At 53.5% G+C, this 22,719-nt stretch overlaps 1 protein-coding gene and 1 long non-coding RNA gene across 4 annotated transcripts in view; one reads left to right on the forward strand and one right to left on the reverse strand.

Moving 5' to 3' along the window:
* The window catches only part of LOC135330215 (uncharacterized), a 37,330-nt gene extending 14,641 nt beyond the window's left edge, over positions 1-22,689 (reverse strand). For 2 of the 3 annotated variants that reach the window (XR_010392075.1, XR_010392073.1), the window contains exons 1-4: positions 22,553-22,635; positions 12,207-12,317; positions 10,891-11,225; positions 9,111-9,230 (exon numbers count right to left, since the gene is read on the reverse strand). This is a non-coding gene — a long non-coding RNA (uncharacterized LOC135330215). Of the gene's footprint in view, positions 1-9,110; positions 9,231-10,890; positions 11,226-12,206; positions 12,318-22,552 lie in introns of all 3 variants that reach the window. The other variant, XR_010392074.1, reaches the window with a different exon arrangement.
* Positions 485-22,575, forward strand: MMP11 (matrix metallopeptidase 11). The gene is made up of 8 exons (XM_064522173.1): positions 485-790; positions 10,984-11,231; positions 12,939-13,082; positions 14,040-14,173; positions 16,522-16,769; positions 17,466-17,679; positions 20,052-20,309; positions 21,245-22,575. Exons 1-8 carry the CDS (start codon positions 647-649, stop codon positions 21,376-21,378), a joined length of 1,524 nt encoding a protein of 507 aa, XP_064378243.1. The 5' UTR covers positions 485-646; the 3' UTR covers positions 21,379-22,575.
* Positions 22,690-22,719: the final 30 nt, after the last annotated feature.

Below are 22,719 nucleotides of genomic sequence, written 5' to 3' on the forward strand. Positions count from 1 at the left end.
AGGCGATGCAGGGGCAGCATGGGGCCAGCCGCAGGCCCCCCAGTGCCGGGTGAGCCACCGGGACCTCGTGCTGACACCGCCTCAGCCACCGAGGCTTTGCGCCTAAGCTGGGCCTGCCGCTCAGGCCTCGTGCCAAGCCTGGACGGGCCACCGAGGCCTCGTGCCACGGCCAGGTCAGCCACCGAGCTCGCGCCAGCGCCTCGCTGGGGGCACGGGACCCCCGAGACGACGAAGGCTGCGGCGGTGCGTCTCAGGGTCCGACCCGCCCGTGGGCGCCGGGGCCAGCGGCCCCCACCTGCGGCGCCGGGCCGGACGGAGGGCGGCCGCCGCTCCCCGGGGCTGCCCCGGGCCGGCGCTGCCCTGCCCTGCCCCGCCCCGCCCCGGCCGGCCGCGGCGCGGCTCCCCAGCGCCGCCCGCCGACGCTGGGCCCCGGCGGGGCGGGGAGCCCGCGGGGCCGGGGCGGCGGGGCGGGACCCCCCGCCCGCCGCGGCTCCGCCCGTGATGCCGCCGGGCCGTGTCCCCTCAGCCCGTAAAACTGTAACTCGACGAGGGGAGAACAAAAGGCAGGAGCGGGAGCGGGAGGGAGGCGCGGGGGAGGGCAGGCGGCCGCGGGGGATAAAAGGCGCTGCGGGACCCCCGCCGCCCCATGTCCGCGCCCGCCGCCGCCCGGCCCCCGACCGCCGCGCCGCGCCGCCCCGGCATGGCCCGGCCGCCGCTGCCCGCCGCCGCGCTGCTCGCCGCCGCCCTGCTGCACTGCGCGCCCGCCGCGCCCGCCCGCCGCCACAAGCCGGTGAGTCGCGGCGCGCCGCGGGCCGGGCCGGGCCGGGCTGCAGCGCCGGGCGCCCGCGCCCCCCCGCCGCCCTCCCCCAGCCGCGGCCGGGCGCTGCCCTCTCCCCGCTCCCGCCGCCCCCAGCCCCCTGCGCCGCTCCCCGAGGGGGGCACCTGCCTGCCCCGGGGGACCACACGCCCCCGAGCCGCCCTGGGGCGCCGGCGCGGGCAGCGATGCGCTGCGGGGCAGCCTCGGCCCGGCCAAGGCCCCGGGGCGCCGGCGCCCCGGCCCCGACACCTCCGCGCCCCGGGCAGCTTTGTCCGCCCGAGGCGGCACGCACGGCTCCGTGGGACGGTGACGTTTTGGTGTGCCGGGGTAGGTTTTATAAATGTGTTCCCTTTTGGGGAGTGAGGGAAGGGGAAAAACAAACTAGCAGGCGAGGACCGGGACAATGAGAGTTTACAAGAGGACAAGGGATCCCCCCCTTCCTTTAAAGGCAGCAGAGCACTCGCTGCCTGCTAATAACGCATCCCACACGCTGTGCTGGCAATTCCACATGAAAGCGAGAAGTGTTGTGGGGAGAGGAGACTAAATGGATGAATAAAAGGTGCAGGCAGGAGGGGAGCAGCAGGGCTTTCTTCCCGCACATGCCTGCCAGATCCTAGCACCTGGGATGGGGCTGCGAGCAGCAGGCACTGCTGCTGCCGGAGAAGAGCAGCGGTGTGTGAGAGATTGGGGGGACTGGAAAGACAGAGAGCTCCTTGTGCCGGGAATGTGTGCATGCGTAATTGGGGTATTATATACATGCACTTTGCTAGTGTGCCGTAAAATAATGACCGAGCGAATGCCCAGTAGCAGCCCAAGGGGATTAGTTCAGGTTCTGTCGATGGTTTTATTATCGGCTCTGTCATCTGAGTACTTTCTAACTTGGCTGCTAAATATGCTGTGGGCTGGGACCTGGCGTAGAGCAGCCTTGGCCCCCAAAGTGCTTGCATTTTTCCAAACAAAATGTCACTGCACTTAGCTCTGCTGTGCCTCTGGAAGGTGAAGCCACACGCTCACGCCAGGTGCTCTGCACCCCAGTTATGACACCACTCTGCGGATTTCACCCAGATCTAAATTTAGCAAGTCGTGGGCTGGGTGGCATGTAAAGAGGACAGAGCTCCAGCTGCACAATGCTGGAGACTGCTGGGCTGGCAGGGTGCCTCACACACCGCCGCATGCGAGCTCAGAAATCACTGTTCCTGGAGGGACTTGCACAGCCTCTGGTCCTAGTCGTGCTGCCAGCATGGACCTGTGCACGATCCTGAGGGAAAGGGACAGCCAGGTCTAGGTTTTCACACCTTGTGTGAACTTCGGTCTGGTGCAGCTGAGACTTGCACTGTTCACATCCGTTTGCCTGTGTCTGCAGCTGCTGACTGAATGCAGAGGTTGCTGAGGCTGATCTGTCTTGGCCAGTGCCCCTTGAACGGAGGGGAATATACCAAAATGCAGTTAATGCAGGGACCGAGGTCTGCTCAGGCTCCTGGTCCATCTAATCCAAGACCACACTCCTGAAGAAGGTCCCCCAGTTGGCAGTCTGCTGCTCAGGGATGGTTTTTCACTCCAGGCTAATGCTCTGAACCCTGAGTGCTAATACTTTTCTCCTGGTTGGAGCCACTCTGTGTTTTACTCAGGGACATCTTGTGCTGGTGCATTTGACCAGCCATGTGGAGCTCATGGTTAAAAATCAAAGCATTTCACTCAGTCTCTCCAGAGATGGTGGCTGCATTGTGTGGGCTTGAAACGGACCGATGCTTTCCCATCCTTTCAAAGGGCAGTTCTCTCCAACCCAAACAGATGCCTTTTTGGCTACATGTTTCTGATCTAGTGTCAAGGCTCCTGAAGGTCATTCGGGTGCCCCTGAGGTGAACAGGGAAGCCAGCATCACAGAATTTGCCCTCACATAAAACAAGCATGTAAGCTGGCAGTAATGAGCCCCACTCCTCTCCCCGGCCAGGGTGAGCATGTCAGTGCAGAGTGGCCGAGTGGGATCGCTGAGTTTGCAGTGGCCCTTGGGTTGCTGCTGCCCACGTAACTGGGTATCTGCCTCCCTCATACACAAGCTTTCTACCCTCTGAGAGACCTCTGCAATGCCATCACATGTTCATTTCTCCTTGCTATTTTTAGTCTCTCTGCACAAAGAGATGTTTCCATATGTCTAACTCTGGCTATTTTCCTTTCTGTGCACCTTTTGCTGCCAGGTGATAAATGAGAAAGGAGCCAAGGGGCTGAGCTGGGAAGAGAGACCCACATGCTTACAGGCTACAGGATGGTGACTTCCTCAAGCTCTGTGCTAGTAGATGGGGTGGGCAAAGACTGCACTATACAGCACAGAGGGATGCTGGACCATGCCTGGGGCTATTAGGTGCTCCAGTAACAAATCACAACAGCATTAGCTTGGCGGATGGGGGAGGGAATCAAGGGCTAAGATTCATTTCAAAGCCAGGCTACACAGGGGAAGTTACAGGAGGAGCTGGAGTTCTTTGGAGTGAAGCTCTTAGATCTCCTTCACTTTTACATTAACACCTAAAGAAAAAAAGAGAAAACTGAGAGCAGAATACAGGCTGTCTCTGGTGTCCACTGTAAAACCTGAGAACAAAAGATCTGCAGTCCTCAGGGCAGTGCACGGGCACACACTGAATTCCTGCATTACTTTTGGCTCCCCTGGGAAATCAAAGTCAGTCCATTTTCCTGGGAAACTATCTATCCATAGAGAAGTGGTGTGCACCTTCCCAGCTGCCAGCATAATCCTTCAGGAGCCCCATCCTGCAGCTCTCTCCCCAAACCCAGCAGGTTCCCACCTGGAAGGCGCTGCGCTGCACTGGTCTTCCCTGCTGGCTGAGAGGAGCTGGGGGGAGGCTGGTGGGGACTCGCCTGCCTCACTCAGGGCTCGGGCAGCTCTTGCAGGAAGGGTTTCATTTGCACTGTTTGGTTTGGCTATTTAAATACTGCAATGAGTGTTAGGGTAATTTTAGGCATGTTTATCCTCTGCTCCGGGAGAGACTCGAGACACATGTAAGCAGTTATTCTCCAGCAGGTTTGTTGTGTGTGCACTTTCACATGCAACGCACCCATGCACCCCCTGCAGTGTGGCAGACTCGGAGCATACAGCCAACAAAGACGACTGGAAAGGCAGAAAAGAGGAGGGAGAAGAGAAGTGCTTGGGGGAAGAGCCCCCACTCCAGCTCACACTGCACTTTGCTCGCTCCCCCCATGTGCATCCTGCCCTAGCACCGTAACTCGTGGGGCTCAGCAGAGGCTGGGTGTGCTGTCTAGATCTGTTGTTTGAAAAGAATCTTGTATAAATTGTCCCGCAGAGACTTTTCACATCAGTGACACTGTCAGCTCTTCCATACTAATCCCCAAGCACAGCAGACAAGTAAATGAAGGGCTCTTGGATGTTCCTACACTGGGGGCAGGCTCAGCCTGTGGCATGAATGGAAGCTGAGTCAGCACCTGGCTGTCGGGCAGAATTCTCCGCTGCAGGGGTTCCCTGAGGGGCACAGACAAGTCTAGAGGTTCACTGAGATCCTGATGCAGATAAGACCCCCAGGGCAGACAGAAATAACACAGGGTGACCAAACCTCCTCCTCTTGGTGCGATTTGGGCAGAAGGGAGGAATCGTCATCTCACAGTAGGGTTTCTGCCTGGACAAGAACAGCTGAGAAGGGTTATTTGTGCTCTAGCAGTCCAAGAAGGGGATGGAAAGTGTAACAAGTAGAAATGTTCCTCTTAGATGTAGGTCCTGCCTGATTCTGGAGGTGTGTGGAAATGCGAAGAATAAGCATGAGCTGTCAGAGCATTTGCAAGCTTTGGACGAATTTCAGATTGGGTTTGGTTCAAGTTTCAAGACGTTTAAAGTGGAAGCATTCCTAGTGTGCTGTGAGCGCCGCAGCCACCCTGAAGTGAGGAACAGATGGGAGAAGAGGCATCCAGAGGAGATTCCCTGGAGAACCCATGGGAGAGCTGCGCTCTGTCCAGGACAGAGAGGAGGTCAGGTTCAGACTGAGTAGTAGTTTTCAGACTGTTGCTGTATGTAGAGGCTGCTGGGCTTGTCAGCTTGGGCTTTCCGCTCATCCTGATTCTGCCGGGGCAGCATGTACATGCAGGTTCACTGTTAGTTAGCTCAGTAATAGGACATATTCTTTCTCTCCATGGTGTCCTGCACTGAAAAGACCACACAGGGGTGTAACCAGTGTGTCTTTCAGGACAAAGCTGCTAAAGCTGTTGCATATTGAGAGCAAAGTTGAGCCACCCTAGTACAGTGCCTTGTTTTTTCTTCCTAACTTTCCAGCAGCCTGAGGGTCTTCACTGACTCTCCCCGGGGCATCTGCTACAGAACTGGCTCTGAAAATCAGGCAAACCCCACAGACCAAGACCCTGGACCGCAGCAGACCTCGCCAGGAGACTGGGCAGGGGGAAGTGCTTGTCCTATAAGTTTAGAAATTGCAGCTTGAACATCTGAGAAGGATATACTCCCTGAAGGTAGAACATCCCCCCACAGCTTTGGAGAGGGCTGCACTGTGCCAGATAGCTGTACTCAGCAGATGTCCTGGCTGTTCTCCTTGAGCTGGGTGCTGATAGCTCATTGCTCACCTTAACTTGGATGTAAATACACAATGAACAAGAATCCTCAACCCCCTTCCTCCTCTGGCTGGAGTGTGCTGCATCCCAGAGTGGTTTCTTGGTTTCAAGGGGATTTCTAGGTCATCAGATTAAGGGTTCTTGAAACCTTTTGCTTTCCCAGGGGCATATCCAGGAGCTTGCTTTGTAAGTACTCCTGTTTCTGGCAAACTGTTGCTTGGGTGACACCAGCAGCTTGGTTGTGGTGCCATTGATGGACTAGACTCACAAACTGTCTCACAATTAAACTGTCTGATAATAAAAATAGGCCGGCAGTGTTTATCCATTTGCTTTCCCTTGTTACATCAGAGCCTAGGCCTTTTCATTCTGTCTGTGGCCACAAACATTTGCAGTCCACAATGTTTCATGTTCCACGTTGCTTAGGAAAAATAAACATTTTCCTTTTTTTGTTGCCAATAACAACTACCACCAAATAATCCGGAAACAAACCGTCAAGCCCCAGGAGGTAGTGCTTGATGGTGCACGGAGTATGGGAAGTGAGTGGAAAGGAACGTCCAACTGTGCATGCAACACCAGGACCTGCAGTACCTCCCGTCTAGCCTCATTTGGCCAAAGGCTGGCCTTGACCTTTGCATCTCCTCTGGCTCTGAGTACAGTGGGACCAGACTGTAGCCCAGCAGGAAGAAGCCAGTCCTGTTGCAACAGCATTCTGTGTAAGCAAAGAGTTCACAGTCAGAGGGATTGGGAGACTCTGCCCTGTTCAGGGTAGGGGTGGGGAGTACGATCAATAAATGTGGTGACTTTGTTTATGCATTGTTTCCACTGAGTTTCCCATTTCCACTAATACTACTATTGATTAGGAGCATGCTCAGCTCAGGGGTCCAGCCAGACCAAAAATGTATCATCTCTGCCCTGAAATGTCAGCTGCGGCATCAGCACCTTCCAAGGTCATGCAGCGCTGCACTGCTGGGATGTAACCTGTCTCCACTCTCCCAGACTGGAGCAGAGCTTGTTCCAGTCTTACTGCTAACTAGAGGCTGTAGCCACACTTTGAAATCCAAACCTGCAAATCTGTGCTGGGCTGAGAGGCAGACTGGGCAAACAACCAGGCACAGCACTCTGTGCATCAGAAAAACAGTGCTGATCTCAGTCAAGAATATTGCAATTTGTTAAGGGAGAAAGGGGTGCAGAGCCCCCAAAGGGCAAAGCCACAAGACAGTGGCCAGGGATGGGGCGATGAAACTATCTTGCAAAGTGCGGGGGAAAGCATCTGTGCTCTCCTTCACCATGCACTGAGCTAAGGGAAAGAGTGCTCTGAGGTGCAGGCAAATAGGTGGGAGGAAAATATTTCAGTAGTCTGTGGGTCCTTCTGACTAGTCAAACAGGCAGCAAATACCAGGGCCTCATCAAACACACTGGGTAACAGCAGGAGAAAGCAGGGAGAAATGGAAAACCAGCAGCAAAAGGGACAGGGAGGTGGGAGAAGAGCCCATTAGCTCATCCCTTAGCAGAAAAGGAAGGCCCCAATGAAAGGGGAGGTATCCAAGACTGATGGGATTCATGTTGCAGTAGTAACTGGCCTGGTCACTCCCATCTGCCAAGAAGTGGGGTTTCCCTTCATGTCCATGCTGCAGGAGCAGGCCAAAGCCCGGTCATGGAGGTAATTAGGTGTGACACTGGAGACAGGTGTAAGTGCAGGGCAGGCAACAGAGGATGGACCCAGGCAGAGAGGAGCACTGGGACTGCCAGCGCCAGACAGCAGCTTTGCTTTTGAGGCTTTTTATACACCATGTTGCCGATGCTCCATTGTATCTGTGCTGCTCTGGCTGCTTCTTCTCCTGGGAGGCTCTGTAGGGCGAGTGCTGCCCAACACAATGCGGTTGAAGATGCTCCTCGCTCCTCAGGATGGCTGGGACACTTCCTGGGGAGCTTGGCCAGTGTTCATCTGGCCCCAGCAGACCCAGAAGTGATGTCTGTTGTGTCACAGCACTTGAGGGCTGATAAAACTGGAGGAAACCGAGCAGGCAGTCTGCATCTCCATTGTGGTTTCTGCTCTCCCATGGGATTCTTCCTTTCCCTCCTGTTCCTCATCAGCATTTTGGTCACAAGGCTGCTAGGAAGCAGTGCTTTCTTTGCAAGGGGCTGTGGCCAGTCTGCAGCACGGCCCTGTTTGTGTACAGCTCTACTCCTCCACTGTCCTCACTGCCCTCTATCCATGGTTTTAGGCCCGGCAGACAAGCACTCTCTCTGCGCTTATGCAGAGACTTTGTGCAGATGTTGAGCTGCTCAGTCTCTATTGCAAAGCCCAGGCCTTTTCCTGTAGCTAAAAGCTGCCTGTTCCCACACACAGCAGCCATCTCTGACTGTAGGCCATACCATGAAGCGCAGTGCGATTGCCTGTACACAGCCTTAGCCAGAGGCTCAGAGCCAGGCCCATGCATCCTGGGAAGGGTTCTCATGGGCTGGGGTACAGCGATGCTTCAGCAGAGAGGCTGGCAGATTTCTGGAGTCACTCATTTCCCCCCAGCTGGGCACAAGGGATTGCTGGGGGGTGAAACAGGCTCTCTTGCCTTGTTTGTCCAGTTCCCCTTCTCCCCTGTAGGTGCTTTCCCTATACACTAACCCAGCTCCGCACCCAGCTGGTCTGAACACCTTCCCTGGGTTGCAGGGACCTCCCTTCGATTTTGGTCTTTGGTTATCTTTTCCCCTCCAGTGTCAGCATGGGAAGAGTGGGGACACCCCAGGGGTTGCCCAGCAGCCAGTGCCTTCCCCCGCCTCCCTTCGCAGGTTTGCACTTGCTTGTTTCAGCAGCAGCACAGTCCTAGTGCTGCTCCTGGAGGGAGGGCAGGTGGGGGGCCGCTGGGGAGCTGCCACCCGCTAAGCAAGCAGTCAGGGCTTCAGACCACAGCTTGGCTCCAGAGAACAAAGCCAGATCTCTCCCACGTCCCCCCCCCCCCCCCCCCCCAGAGGAGTGGCCTCTGCACTGGGTGGGTAGGATGCAACCTTAACGTTATCTAAGCCTTGGGAAGTGACCGCAGTGAGGTGTGTCCTGCCAAGGAGGCTGAAATCTCCAGCCTGATACGTCTCCAGAGCATTGTTTGGCAGTGGTTTCTGCCTGTCACACTTCCCTTTGCCGGCTGTGCCTGTGGTGGCATTTTTCAGCCCTTTCCTGCCATCGTACTAATGCCGGTACAGTGACGACAGGGAGAGACTTGCTGCCCTACCAACTGTTTGTCCAAGGGCACAGCGAGCACCTGGGGCAGGCGGGCAGATCTAACCTCCTGCCTCCACCCAGAGCCATTTGCAGGGCCAGTCTGCACCCCCCTTCACAGGGCCAGGGTCATGGCAGAGCGCAGGCAGGCGGGAGCAGGGAGGGTCCTGCCCAACGGAAAATGGGGTTTGGACAGCTGAAAGTTGGGACTCATGCCAGTGGCCTCTAGTTCACTAAAGATGAGAGACAAAACTTACCTTCCTCCTGCCCCTGAACATGGGCTCCAAGTAAGAAGGAAACAGGCAATTTCTCCCCTCTCTGCCCCAGCTCAGAGGATGATGATGGTCCCAAACTTGTGTCAGCGTCCCCAGCCATGAAGCCAATAACAGGCCTTTCTGGGAGACCTGTCAGGCCCTCCAGCCACCCAGGGGGATGTTCCTGGCATAGCTGAGACAAAAAGCCAGGAGTGAGCCCATCTGGGTCAGCTCCAGCCCACTTGCCTACCTGAGCAGTTCCTTGAGGGCTTCACAATGCCTCGAGCTCCACAGCCAGGGCTCTCCCCAGGATCCACCTCCACTCCTGCTCCTCATGTGCCTTGGTGTGGCTGGCCAGCATCTCCTGCTCCTGGGAATCCAGACACATTTATTACCTGATGTCCCCAGAGTGGCAGGTCCTGCTTCAGGTGGTGGCAAGTGCTCCTGGGATTCATGCTAGTGAGTGTGTAGTGAGGACCAGAAAGCCTCTTCAGACTGGACTTCAGTGAAAAGCATCAGCAAGCCCAGCTGCCATTGTGCACTCAGCAGTGTCTCATCAGAGCTGAGAGCAAGATGCTGGCCAGGACATGAACCTTATCAGCTTCTCCTGCCATTTGTCTCTTGCAGCCATTAGCTGCCAGCCCAGGCAGGGTGCCAGGCAGCTCTCAAAGAGCTCCGCTTGGAAACACAGGTATCTCCAACTTGGCAGGGCTCCAGCATTCACCATGAACCTGCCTGGTTCTTGTGTCCATCCATGCATTGCTCAAAGGCCCAGGGCCATTACAGAGACAGGAGCCCGATAGCAGAATTAATGCCAAGGGCTTCACACTTCATTCCTGCCCGCATGAATGGGCTTATTGTAGGGGAACAGAGCAATGGCAACATGCAGATTACACGGCATCATGGCAGTGCTGGCATCATGCTAGCCTGACCTTCACATCCCTGGCAAGGCAGGAAGGAAAACTGGCCTGGAAAATGGAGCCCTTTGCAGGGACAGAGACCCCCGGAAGGGGTCCCAGGTCATCTCTCTGGAGCCCTGTTGGATGGGAGCCCATCTGTCTGGATAAAGATGCGTCACTCTGCATCTTGACTCCTCCTCGTGCTCAAACACCTTTAAACTTGGCTGCACAGAATTAGGTGACAAATTCTGCACTTGGACCTCTGTCTTGTGCAGCCTGGTTACTCAGGGGCCTACACACCCTCTCACCCCACATGCCTCACGGCAGATTGTGAATTTAGTTTGGGTCACGCATCGTGGCAGCCCTATGCCCCATAACCCTGCTGTCAAGTGGGAAGCCAGTACAAGCCAGTACCTTGAAGCTATTTAGCTGCCAAGAGGAACTCTGCCTTTTTAATTGTGTGGGACAGCCCAGGCAGTCCTATCCCCCAAGTACAGTCACAGGCAGAGTGAGGTGAGGGGACAGGGTTCTGCACACCCCCTCCTTGAGATTCAATGACCTAAGACAGTGGTAGGGGCTCCAGGGGAAAGTCACTGCTGCCCTGTGCCCTGTGACCCGGCTCTAAGCCATCCCCCAGATCCATGTGTCCCGCTCTCCAGCTTACCTTGTGTCCTAGCCATACTGAGGGACTGTTCACCACGCCAGGAGAGCAAGGGGATGCCATGGGAGGGAGAATGGGGCATACAACTGGGTGCTGGGGCGGCTAATGGCTTCTTCCCATTAACATTTTCCCTACCCAGGGCCAGGGTGGAATAGAGGTTAAAAGGACGCAGGGCAAAGGGGGAGAGTTTACTCCCTAGTGACTTATTTCTTTTTTGGAGGGTCTGGTTCTCATCCACAATTTGCAAAAGCATTTCCTGCCGGCCAGCTGCCAAGGAAGAGTGGATCAAAAATAAACCAGTGCTCAGGGAATGCCATGGCCTTACATACCGCCTCCCAGGTGTACACAGGCCTGGGAGCGGCAGAGCCCAGGGAAGGGCCACCACCAGAGGCAGGGAACAGAAGATCTTTGTGGGGAGCGGGTGTGCCCCACAGCAGGGTGGGATGGCCCCAGAGAGACATGGAACTCACCACTGCAGGACTGCTGTGGAGAAACATCTGCCACTCTGCATCAGGAGTTCTCATCCCAGACACTGAAGTAACGCCTTTTCTTTTCTCTTTCAGGATGTGTCTCGAAAACACCACACCTGGAAGGAGCAGAGTCCCTGGCTTTCTTCCTTGGTGAACGCTGTGGGGACTGGTGTGCCCAAGGGCTTCCCCGTGGGTGCAGAGGAGCAGGTGACAGGCTGGAACCCGCCCCGGTGCGGCGTGCCGGATCTCCCCACGCTGCTGGATGGCCAGAGCGGGCGGAACCGGCAGAAGCGGTTCGTCCTCTCAGGGGGGCGCTGGGACAAGACCGATCTCACCTACAAGTAAGAGAGGCCCGAAAGGGGAGTTAGGCTGGTTTGGTTATCCCTCTCCAAAGCTCCAAAGTCCAAGGTTACCTGGAACACAGCATGCTGTGCTTCCCCGTGACATGCCCATAAAACCCGGAGGGCAGCCCTCAAATGCGGCAGCGCCAGCCTGGGGACAGGGCAGCCACACACCGATACATCAGTGCGGTTGTACCAGTGTCTCCGCATCCCCTCACACACGTGTTCCCATAAACACAGCTGCTCACCCACCCCCTGTCCAAACACGGTCTGCACAGCTCTCGTGTCACCCCTGGCCAGCCCCACATAAATGCCACCCATCAGCACCCCACAAACATATGCTTACTTCCCCACATCAAACCCCTGACACATGCAGGGCCTCACCTCCACCAACGCCCACTCCTGCTGCGCCTTGGCCCACCACAGCCAACAGTCTGTGAGCTCACCTCACAGTTTATTTTAAAAAGCCCTTTTTATTCTGCTGTTACTGACGTTCCCATAAACACAACCGAAGTGTAAAGTTTTGCCCAAATCACCCCACACATTTTCACACGTTGTGAATCTGCTGTACAAGCTTAAGGAAGGGCTGTCCTGTGTTTTTCTAGTTGCCCACAGGGGCAAGAGTGGAGAAGTGAGCACACTCGTATGTTCTTTGACAGCATTTCAATCATCTTGTATTTAATTAAGTGCAGGAGACTCTTTCCTCACAGCCTTGGAAGGCTATAGGTAACAGAAAGGCTTTTTCCTTTGGTCAACAATGTTAAAGAAAGAAATACAGCTGAGATGAACACACACCAACATTGTTAACTGAAGGGAATGAAAACTCCCTCCGCAGCAGCCCTTACAGTCTGGTTATGTTTTAGGAGCATACAAGAGGCATCAGCTGCTCTGAGCAAGCCCAGGTCTCCAGGGGCAAAAAATGCCTTTACAGCATAATTTCAGAAGGAAAAATCACATCACACCATTCCCATGTACCTCTGTGGGCATGGACTCACAAGGCCCAGGCCTGGGAAATGCTGCAGCACTTCACGTCAGAGAAACACAGGTCTTCCACAAAATTCTCCAGAAATGGCTATCACAAGGTTTCTAGTGAAAAATGCAAAAAATTGCACAATGACAAGGGGGTGACAGCCCCGTCACGATGGGAGCGCTGTGATCTCTCACAGTCACTATCTAGCCAGGTCATAACAGAGACAGCAGCTCCATCCATAAGAGACCACTAGATGAAATTATGACTTGATATCAGAGCCACCGAAAGGGCAGGGTGACCAGCATATTTTGCTGCAGACTCCCTCCTCCACTGTTTTTGCAGACAGTAGAGAGGATTCAGTTCCTGGCATCACAGTACCTGCTAATATAAGGGGCCACCTTTCCATCCAGGACCTTGGCACCTTTGTGGGTCCCCTCAGCAGTGACGACTGCAGTGCTGGTGGGCACAGTTACCTTCACATCAGGCCAGGCCAATAGTGGCTGTTCAAAGGACTGATCTGGAGAACTTACCTCTGGGCCCACCAGCAAGAAGGGTTCAACACTGATGGGATTTATCTGCTGCACATTTTTCTTGGAAGAGGGTGCTGGAACAGAGCCTCTATGGATTGGAGATGTTTTGGTGCTAACAGAGAATGGCTAGCCTAATGCCACTGATCCTACATCTAATGTCTTCATGACAGCAGTGCCTATCTTCATCCAGTGCCTGTTGCCTTTCAGGATTATCAGGTTCCCATGGCAACTCGTAAAAGCTAAAGTGAGACAGACCATCGAGGAAGCTTTGAAAGTGTGGAGTGATGTGACCCCGCTGACCTTCACCGAGGTGCAGGAGGGCCGGGCTGACATCATCATCGACTTCACAAGGTGAGCAGCAGCCCTACAAGCAAGATCCCTAGGCTTTTACAAGAGCAGAATGAACTGTCAGCATACAATTTAGGCACTTAAATGGAAGCTCATGTTTCCACTTTCCGACTTTGGGATTTTGTCAGTTGAGGGCTGCTTGGTGAAAGTGCAGCCATTCCATGCGGGCTGCACGCAGCACCATTACTAATTGTTCGTTAATTTTCCTGGTACGTTTATGTTTCTCTGCCTTAAAGTTGTTTTCCTAAGTCTTGTCCTGACTTACCATCTTTGGGTCCTCCATCCTGTCCCTTGACTGAACGAGCTAAATGTCTGCCCCAAGACAAATATAGTTTCTTAGTTAAATGAATCTTGGCTCCCAGCCTAAAATTCACTTTTGGCAAAATAGGCTCGGGGGCAAAACTTCCCTCCGCTGCTGTTTGCACATAGCTAATAAAGGCAGTGGAGACTGTCCAAGTAGTGATGTGATTTGCATTCTGTGTAGCTGCTTGTGCCTCCCTCAGCTTTCTGAAGTGGTCACATCTCTCATGGGCTTCCTTCATCAGTCAGCAGCAGGCTTGGCTTGAGTGAGGACCTGAGGATTTGTCTGTGTTCTCCGCTGGCTGCCCCTCCACATCCCCCTGCCATTCAGCTATGCTGACTTAATCTTGGCTCAAGCAATCACTTCCTTAATTATTTAGGCTCCACGGTCAGCCTTGCGCCAAAAGCTGAACAGGGGAGGAGAGAAACCTCCATGAGAAAAACATAAAAGCTCCCCAGGGCTTTGTGTGACGGAGTTCTGCCTCCTCAGTCCCCCAGTGCAGAACCAGATGAGTGGCAACCTGAAGAACTCAAAGCAATCGATCCTGACTGTTGGGATGAGCTCGCAACAGGAGCGATGGTGGCTTTGCATGTTGGGCCATATGATGCTGTTCATCTGAGGTACAACACTGTCTGAGGTGTGATGTGTTTTCCCTGCAGGTACTGGCATGGAGATAACCTGCCTTTTGATGGGCCTGGAGGGATCCTGGCACATGCGTTCTTCCCCAAGACCCATCGGGAGGGAGACGTCCATTTTGACTATGATGAGACCTGGACTATTGGGAACAACCTGGGTACGGTACTGTTTCAGAGGGAGCTGTGGACACTCGAAGATGGGTATCAGTGCACTTAGAAATGATTTAACTGAGGTGTAAACAGGGCCCCTGTAAAACTCAAAGGCAACAGTCATTTTTAGGTGGTATGTGTCCCTCCCACTGCCTGCAAGCCCACTTGTATTCAGTCTTTCCTCATCACCTTTCAGCTGCAGCAAAACCTGTATCCAGCACAAGGACCCTGATTTCCCAGTGGGCCTATGTGGGGGGAGCAAAAGAGGAACAGGAGAGACTGCTCCTCTGCTCAGCCACATGCCCTGCCATACAGGAATTGCACCCAGCACTGATAGGAGCTATTAGAAATAAAAGAGGGAAAGGATGAAGGAAAACGAAGGCTCAGGCACCAGGTAACGCAACCATCTTGCAAAGGACAGTGCAGCAGTCAGGCCTCAGTCTCAGTCCCTGCATACACTGTACACTGCCTGCCTGCAAAGTCTTTTCTCCTTGAACAAGTCCATAAAGGGAAACCACCAGGCTTCGGTTCTGTCACTGTGGCCTGGGAATGCTCTGACCATAAACACCACCACATCAAATCAAAAATTACTTGTTTTTTTTCCCCCTGCTAATAATAGATCCAGGCTGGTAGCTTTCTGCTTGGGCACTCAGGGCCTGGCGTCACCGTATCTCATGAGATACTGCACTACTGCCTGGAAACACCTGGATCAGTGCCCAAAGCATCCACTTCTGCAAGACCCACCCAAATTCACCCAGGTCAATCCCTCCTCCTCCTTCCCTGTTAATCTACAGGGAACAAGAAACAACCACGTAACCTGACATAAACCCCTGCCCCTCTGGGGTTTCCCAAACATTTTGTTCATATCAACATTCAAGGCTCAGATAGGCCCCCCCCAGCTCCGTTCTATGCCAGGTCAGACCCTCTGCATGGGGGACAGGAATGTCACGTCTTCAACCCCCCTCATGCTGACTCAACACAAGAATCATGAAGCACCTGATCTTTCTGACAGTCTGGCAGAAGCATTTCTGCCACTTTGGGAAGGGGAGGCTCTGCCAGCTTTCACCCCCCGTTGGGGCTGCCTTTGTTCTTGAAGAATTTCCTCGGTTCTCCCACAAGGACAGTGTTGGAGGCAAACCTGGAACTGCCAAAATGCATGCCAGTTCCCATCAGAATCCAGCCCTATTCTGCAGCCTTTTCCCGCCTCCGTGTCTTCCACAAATAAATGTAGTAAAAGCTCTTTGCAGCTAATTGCCATTTAATATGCTGAAAAGAGCTTTATAATATAAACACAGGCTAATCCTTGTCTCAGCACTCAGTGAGACAGGGAAATCCTTAGCCCCATTTTACAGAAGGAAGAGCAGAGCTACAAGGAGGGGTAAGGTGTGCCTTGGGGTCACCCCAGAGGCAGGCACGAAAGGGGACTCCAAGGGGGGGACCTCCTGGGCACAGCTCTTCCAGGCGCGCTGTTGTTCAGCTCCCCTGGAGAATCTGACAATAGCACAGCAGAGCTGCCAACACTGGAAAGCATCGAGAGAGGAGCCTGCCAAGCTAAACAGAAGTGTCTTGAAAGTTTGTAATAAATCACTGACGTAGAAATCCCACATTCTCAGACGACCTAGATGTGGTCGATTTAATTGTGTCAGTGCTGTGGAAATTCATCACTTCGACGTAACATTAACCAGCAGAGGAAGACAGGGGCTTACCTTCCCCTCTGCCCTTCCCAGGCGTTATTCCCAACAGCATCCCCCCAGTCCCTGTGCTGAGAAGTGACCTGCTTCCCTGGAGCCAGCAGGGATATCCTGCTTGGAGTGGCAAGATTAGCTGACTCATATCCCTGCCCTTCTCATCACTTGGGCTGCAGCTTGGAGGATTTCTGGTTGAAGCCAAGTGAATGAATATGCTGGAACTTGTCAACAGACAGCCTCTGGCCTCTGCTCACAAGCTTTGCTGCCTTTTATGCCTCTTTTCCAGCTTTCCCTAAAATTTAACAGCTTCAAAAAGGATCCATTGGAAGCTAAATAACATCTGCCAAATTACATATTTTACATACTGAAATTCCCTTCTTCCCCCTCTCCTTTTGTAGATGCTTTCAGGTCATGTATTCCTAAAATACGATCTCCCACACATCTGCTTAAGTCTGATGAAGAAAGGCCAGGCCTTGACTTTGGAAGAATGTTTATGGATTTATTTTTAAATGCCACCTTCTTGCTACAGTCCTCGCACAAGAAATAAATGAGCTCCCTCTGCTGTCTGTGTGGCAAGTCATTAGCAAGTACTAATCTCAGAGTTTTCCTTCACTGATGCCCATCTCATACAGGCAGGTAAAAGCATCTCCCATCTCTTCCCTTTTTAGGCACTGACCTCCTCCAAGTGGCTGCTCATGAGTTTGGCCACGTCCTAGGTCTGCAGCACACGGCTGTCTCCAAGTCGCTGATGTCTCCTTTCTACATTTTCCGCTACCCACTCAGCCTGAGTGAGGACGATAAACAAGGTATCCAGTACCTCTACGGGAAACCCAAACTTGATCCCGACCCAACCCCAACCCAGCCAGCAGAGCCACCCCAGCCAGACCTTGAAACAAATGAGATCACCAACGTGGAGGTGAGTGAACAGCTTGCCTTTGTCTTCTTCTAACACCATGACCACTTTGGCTTGTTCCCAGCTGCTGAGACTGTCCTCACCGTGAGAGTAGGAGCAGGCTTACATATGGTTTTATGCCTGTGTTTTCTGTCCATACTGCTAAGCTCAGGCAGAGCTGAGCCTGGGTATCCCATACAAACTGCCAGTCAGCCAGACCTTGCCCAGGCCAGACCCCACTGCCAGCTAGAGTTGGGATGTGCTGGGAGGGGATCTTTGGGCAGCACTTGTCCAACCAAAACCTGGCTGAAACCAGGACACCTGCTTTAGGGACCCACGGAGTTTTGCAGCCGTGGAGCTGTTTGCCTAGGCCACTCCTGCAGGGAGTGCTGTAAATCACAGAGGATGGGGATCCTGCTGTTTAAACCTCCTTCAGCCTAGTCATGCCTGAGATGTCTTCCTCTAAGCAGTGTCACTAAGGAATGGGCTGGATTTAAACAGAGTTTAGGAAAAGCCACTGCTGCCAGGAGCAGAGGGTGGCAGCAGCTTTTGCTGATAAGACACTGGCAGGATGCACAGCCTTTCTATGGACTCAGCGCTAGGCTGGTCAGAGAGGTGGGAAGGAGAGGCCCGGACACAGGGATGTCCTGTCAGCTGAACTCAGCTGGGCGAGGGGGGCTCCTGTGAGCCCAGACGCCTGACCAGGCTGTGCTTTGGCAGTCTGTGCAGCCCGACGCCTGTAACACAGATTTCGATGCCGTGTCCACCATCCGGGGGGAGCTGTTCTTCTTCAAGTCCCGCTTTGTGTGGCGACTGCGAGCTGGGAAACTGCAGGCCGGCTACCCAGCTCTGGCCTCTCGTCACTGGCAGGGGATCCCAAGCTCCATCGATGCCGCCTTCGAGGACCCTCTGGGCAATATCTGGTTTTTCCAAGGTAAGACCTGGATGGGGATCAGAGGGCTTGGAAAGGCATCTTCTTTATTGAGGGGTATTCAGGAACCAACAAGTTCCCAGGAGAAGAAGCCTTCTGGACACCGATGATCCTTCGTATTCTTTTCCTTCTCTGTTTAAACGTTTTAGCAGATACTGAGAGGGAAGAGAGGAGTCACTTATTTTAGACACAGCTAGGATATTTTCCTCCTCTGGAAAAAGAGCAGTTGTTTTCTTCGAGCCTCTACCCTGGCAATGCTGCTGGCAGTGGAGGATGAAAGAAATGCTTGCTCTCCCTTGGGGATGGAAGCAGGAAGAAGAAAAAGGCAGGTTCATTGTCATCCTCAGTCACCAAGAATTAGTGATCGGCTCAGGTACCACAGAAAAAAAGTGCTGGAAATCCACCTTCTTCCCAGAGTTGATAGATTATTCCCACTTTTCCATCAGTGTGGTCTTGACCTCTCCTCTGCATGGTGCATCCACCAAGTTACTCCTGATTCCTGCCCATCCTAGTCAAACGGGTCAGAGCTGGGCCTGGTCAGCTCCTCTTATAGCCCAGATCCCCCCATATGGCAGGGTCCTGTTCCAGTTCCGGGCTGGTACGGAGCAGAGGCAGACCCTGATCTGTACGATTGCTAAAACAGTCTGGATTGCCATGGGGGCAACCCACCTGGTCTCTAGCCACCCTGCGACAGCACCTCCATCCATCCAAGGACTTACCCAGGATGTACAGTTCAAAATGCACTCTGATGCTTTACGGAATGGATTTTCATGACCCTGTTGGTTCAGCTGCGGGAATAGAAAATCTTTCCTGCAACAGAGTCCTCTGCAAGGAGCAGATGAGCATTGGCCATTGTACCTCCAACAGCCCCAGGCTGAGGGAAGATGGGAACCAACACCACTATTAGACACTCCAAAAGCTCCAGGCATCTGCACCCAGCTACCCTGGGAAGCACTGTGCAAGAAAGAGGCCCCAGACATAGTTTGACAGGTTGTCACATCTCCTGAGCCTGTACCCCAGAGGTCTTGCTCAGGAGAGGGACACCATCTTTCCTACTCCTCAGGGGCCTGGACACATTACCCCAAGGCTGAAGTAGCCTACAGGGAGCCTGTGTGAAGAGCCAGGCAATCTCCAGCCACTGCAGAGGTTAAAAACCAATCACTCATGGAGGAGCCAAACCTCCTCCTGTCCATTTCTGGAGCCCCAAACCAGCAATAGTCCCTGTTTCAGCTTCACTGTTTTCTTTAATGCTCTTTCCTGTGTAAATTTAATAGAGAGGATGCAGGATTACATAGCTACCCGGCTGCCCTGTGCATGCACGCCCCATCTGTACATCGTGAGACCAAGTATCCAAAAATGCACCAAGTAGCTCTGCAGGCAGTGTTACTGCATAAGCAGATTACTTAGCACCTGACCTGCAGACAAGGTTTTACAGTGCTAAATTTGGCAGGCTCCTACCGTGAGTTAAAATGAGATAAGGGAAAAGTATTACATGCTGTAGGGTAATTACAGCCATTTTAATCTATACTGGAAATATGTTTCCAGTCTCTCTTTCAGTTTGGCAACCTCTTGCTGGTTTATGTAGCTCGCTCCTTTAGAGTAACATGCCCCCCTTATGCCTGTGCATGCCCACATATGTTCTCCTCTAAGAGCAGGGCTTGGATGGTAAGTGCTGGTCCCTCCCACTCTATCCTATGCACAGGTTTGGCATACAAGGAATATGCCCCCTCTCCAGCTGGAGCATGACCCATTTTTCTTCTTTCCCCCCACCTGGCAGCCCCAGCCTTCACAGCATAGATGTCACAGGAATCAACCTTCACCCTGTCAATCTCCACAGCTTTGTAAATTGCTTTATCCAGCAACGGGTTCTGATTCTCCCTCAACAAAACCAGAACAAACGCAAAGCGCAGGGCTTTGATCCATTGCCCAAATGCCTACTTGAAAACTACAGCCAGATCCAGCTGACTGGAGCAGCTCGAGCGAAACATGTCTTTCCATATGTGCGGACAGCTCTCCACAGTGATAACCCTATGAGAGAACAGGCTGGGCAGCTGGACAGCACAAATGCAAAGCCAAATCTTCTATTATAACTTCTACAAATAGAGAAAAGACAGGTGCTAAAGCAGTCTTCCTCATCCCACCCACTGACACCCTCTGGGTTGGACAGAGGTGGGAATTCAGCTCCTTGCGCTCCTAGGGCTTCAAGTACCTGTCGGTGACAGTGTCCACGACAGTGGTGGGGTTTTTCCCTTCTCATGAACACCTTTCCCTGGGAGCTCTGCCAAGGCATCACCTCCAGTTCCACAACTTACTGCTGAGTTATCAGACACTAAAGAGTTTCTAAGCTTTGTCTCCCTTCTCTGTCCCCTCACCAGACTCTCAATACTGGATTTACGAAGGTGAAAGACGGGTTTCTGGCCCCACCCCTATTGTGGAGCTGGGCCTCCCCGCTACCCCTGTCCGGGCAGCTTTGGTGTGGGGGGCTGAGAAGAACAAGATCTACATCTTCAGTGGAGGCAACTACTGGCGCTTCAACCCTCATACCCGCCAGGTGGACAACATCTACCCTCGGACCATGGCTGACTGGCGCGGCGTCCCTCAGGAAATTGATGCTGCTTTCCAGGATGAGTTTGGTCAGTGCCAGCAGGGACGAAGCCTGCTCTGGGGTGGGCTTTCAGGCTGATCTTGCTTCCCAGATGGAAGAACTGAGCAGATTTAGATGCTCAATAACAATGGACACTTTCCAGCCATTGCACGTGCTATACCATGTATAGAGAGCAAGCCAGCTCCCTCCAGTGGGTAGGGAACTGAGGCTTCTCTCATTCAAGTAGCAAGCCTTATTATTATTAATTTCAAAAATTAGTTAACAATTAGGCATCTGATAGAGGGAATTCAAACTTCTCACAATGAAACAGTCGCGGAGTCCTACCCAGCTGCTACCCCTTCCAACAGAGGAAGGGATGAGATGGCACCAGAACCACTGCCCACATTTCAGCCTAGGCAGCTGTCCTGAACGAGCAGGCTGCTGTCAGTATTAGCTAGTCCTCTCAGAGCAGCATTGCAGTGCCACAGAAACACTGGGGACAGCCAGGGTGCTTGGCATGACAGCTGTGTGACTCCCTCTCCCCTCCTAAAGGACATGGTGGAATAGCTCACTGGTGCTTCCAGCAATGACCTAAATTCCACAGAAATTTCCCTGCAGTAGCAGATACTCTTTAGCAAGTCTTCACAAGCTCCCTGCCATTGGTCCTGTTGAGGTCCTAAACGCCCACTGCCCTTCCAGAGCCAGGCAATTGCACTGGAATAGCATATTTAAAACCCCTCGATATGTGAAATAAAATCCATCCTGATTGCTCTTCCATCAAAACTAAACAACAGGAAAGGATAGTGGAAGTCACAAACCTGGAAAAGGCTGAAGATGCTGCTAGATTCATTTCACCTGAATCCAGACTCTCTTTTAGTACTCCACATCCCATGTGCTGTGGTGCATCAGCAAAACAAAATGCTAGGAAAGAGCTCTGAGCTGTGTGGGCCTTGTCCTTCCTAACCCTTTATCTCCTCTCCACAGGTTTTGCCTATTTCCTGAGAGGCCAAGATTACTGGAAATTTGACCCAGTCCAGGTTAAAGTGCTGGATGGCTACCCACGCCAGATCAGCCAGGACTTCTTCGGCTGCACACCTTCCTCCAACTCCTTCAGATGAAGAGGGGGACGCTCGTGTCCTCCACATTTCCCTCTCATCTCCCTTATCTCCAGCAGCCACACAGACACAGGGTTCCCACTGCCACTCCTGGCTTCCTTTAAGGCTCAGCACCTGACACAACTGGTGTCTGTCACAGCAAGTGACAAAGGCTGCTCCTCTCCAGTCCCAGCAGCCCCAGCTTCAGTTGCTATCAAAATAAAGTGTCCAGCGTGTTCTCTACAGACAGAGCAGCCGCTAAGCCCCTAACATGGCCAGGCTCTTTCAGCAACAGCATCCCAAAAGACCTTGAGCAAGCCTGGAATGGGATCAGGCTTTCCTAATTAACTCGGACCCTATCACGTTAAACTGACCTGGTGGTATTTCCTATGTTTACATTGCTCACAGCAGCATTCCATTTGCTGTTCCAGACGCTGGCCTCGGAGGAAGGATCCCACCGAGATGCCTTCGTCACCCTCAGCCAGGGATTTTTAAGGACACTGACTGCCTATGGAGAAATTCAGACGTGTGGCTATGTTGTCAGGGCCACTTCACCACGGTTGCAATGGTGAATGCTTGTACCCTGTCACAGCTCTACTCCTGGTTTATGTTGTACCACTAGTATGCGTTAGAATTTTATACTGTTTTGTAAATAGGCAATGTGCCTCCTTCCTTCCAAGGTGCTAGGTTTCAGTGCTGGACACTGCCCTATTGCTCCACACGTTCTTATTAACTTTGGTTCCCGATATAGGTTGCTCATTACTGCACTGATTGGTCTCGTACCACTCACTATTTCCAGCAGACAGGTCCATCCAGACGCCGTTCCGACAAGGCACAAGCCTCACCTCAGCTCTCTGCACACGCTGCGCGACATTATGCGAAAGAAAAAGACAAAGAAAGAAGAACAGAAGGGTTGCAACTGCTCTCTTCCTTTTAAACTTGCGACCCATTGTACCGTTCACCATTGCCCCCTTCTCCCCGGTGAACGGCATGAAGTCAGGCTCCGGGCTCCCGCACCGCCCGGGGGCCGAGGACGGCGCCGGGGCAGCCCCGGGGGAGCCCGCTCGCCGGCCCGCGCCCCGCTCCGCGCAGCGCCGCTCCAGGCCGCGGCTCCCGGGCGGGCGGGCGCGCTCCGCGTCCGCACGACGCGCATAGCCCGCGATATATACTGTGTATATATTTATGTACTGCGCTGTACCAATAAACCGGCCTCCTGCCCAAGCGCCGCCTGCCCCTGCTTCTCCGCCGGCTCCCACGGCGGAGCGTTACCGCAGCGCGCGACCGTTAACGGCCGCCCAGGGGGAGGGGACGGTGCGGAGGCAACTGCCACGCGCGGCCTCTTTCGGCGCTCGCGGCGCCTTTAAG

This window comes from Dromaius novaehollandiae, chromosome 17 (genome assembly GCF_036370855.1).
Source record: "Dromaius novaehollandiae isolate bDroNov1 chromosome 17, bDroNov1.hap1, whole genome shotgun sequence".
NCBI lineage: Eukaryota > Metazoa > Chordata > Aves > Casuariiformes > Dromaiidae > Dromaius > Dromaius novaehollandiae.

Excerpts from the sequence above, each read along its gene's own strand:
- MMP11 (XM_064522173.1), top strand. The coding sequence starts at position 647 with ATGTCCGCGCCCGCCGCCGCCCGGCCCCCGACCGCCGCGCCGCGCCGC. Across the intron at positions 16,770-17,465 it reads ATGAGATCACCAACGTGGAG|TCTGTGCAGCCCGACGCCTG; the intron begins GTGAGTGAACAG and ends GTGCTTTGGCAG. Across the intron at positions 17,680-20,051 it reads CAATATCTGGTTTTTCCAAG|ACTCTCAATACTGGATTTAC; the intron begins GTAAGACCTGGA and ends TCCCCTCACCAG.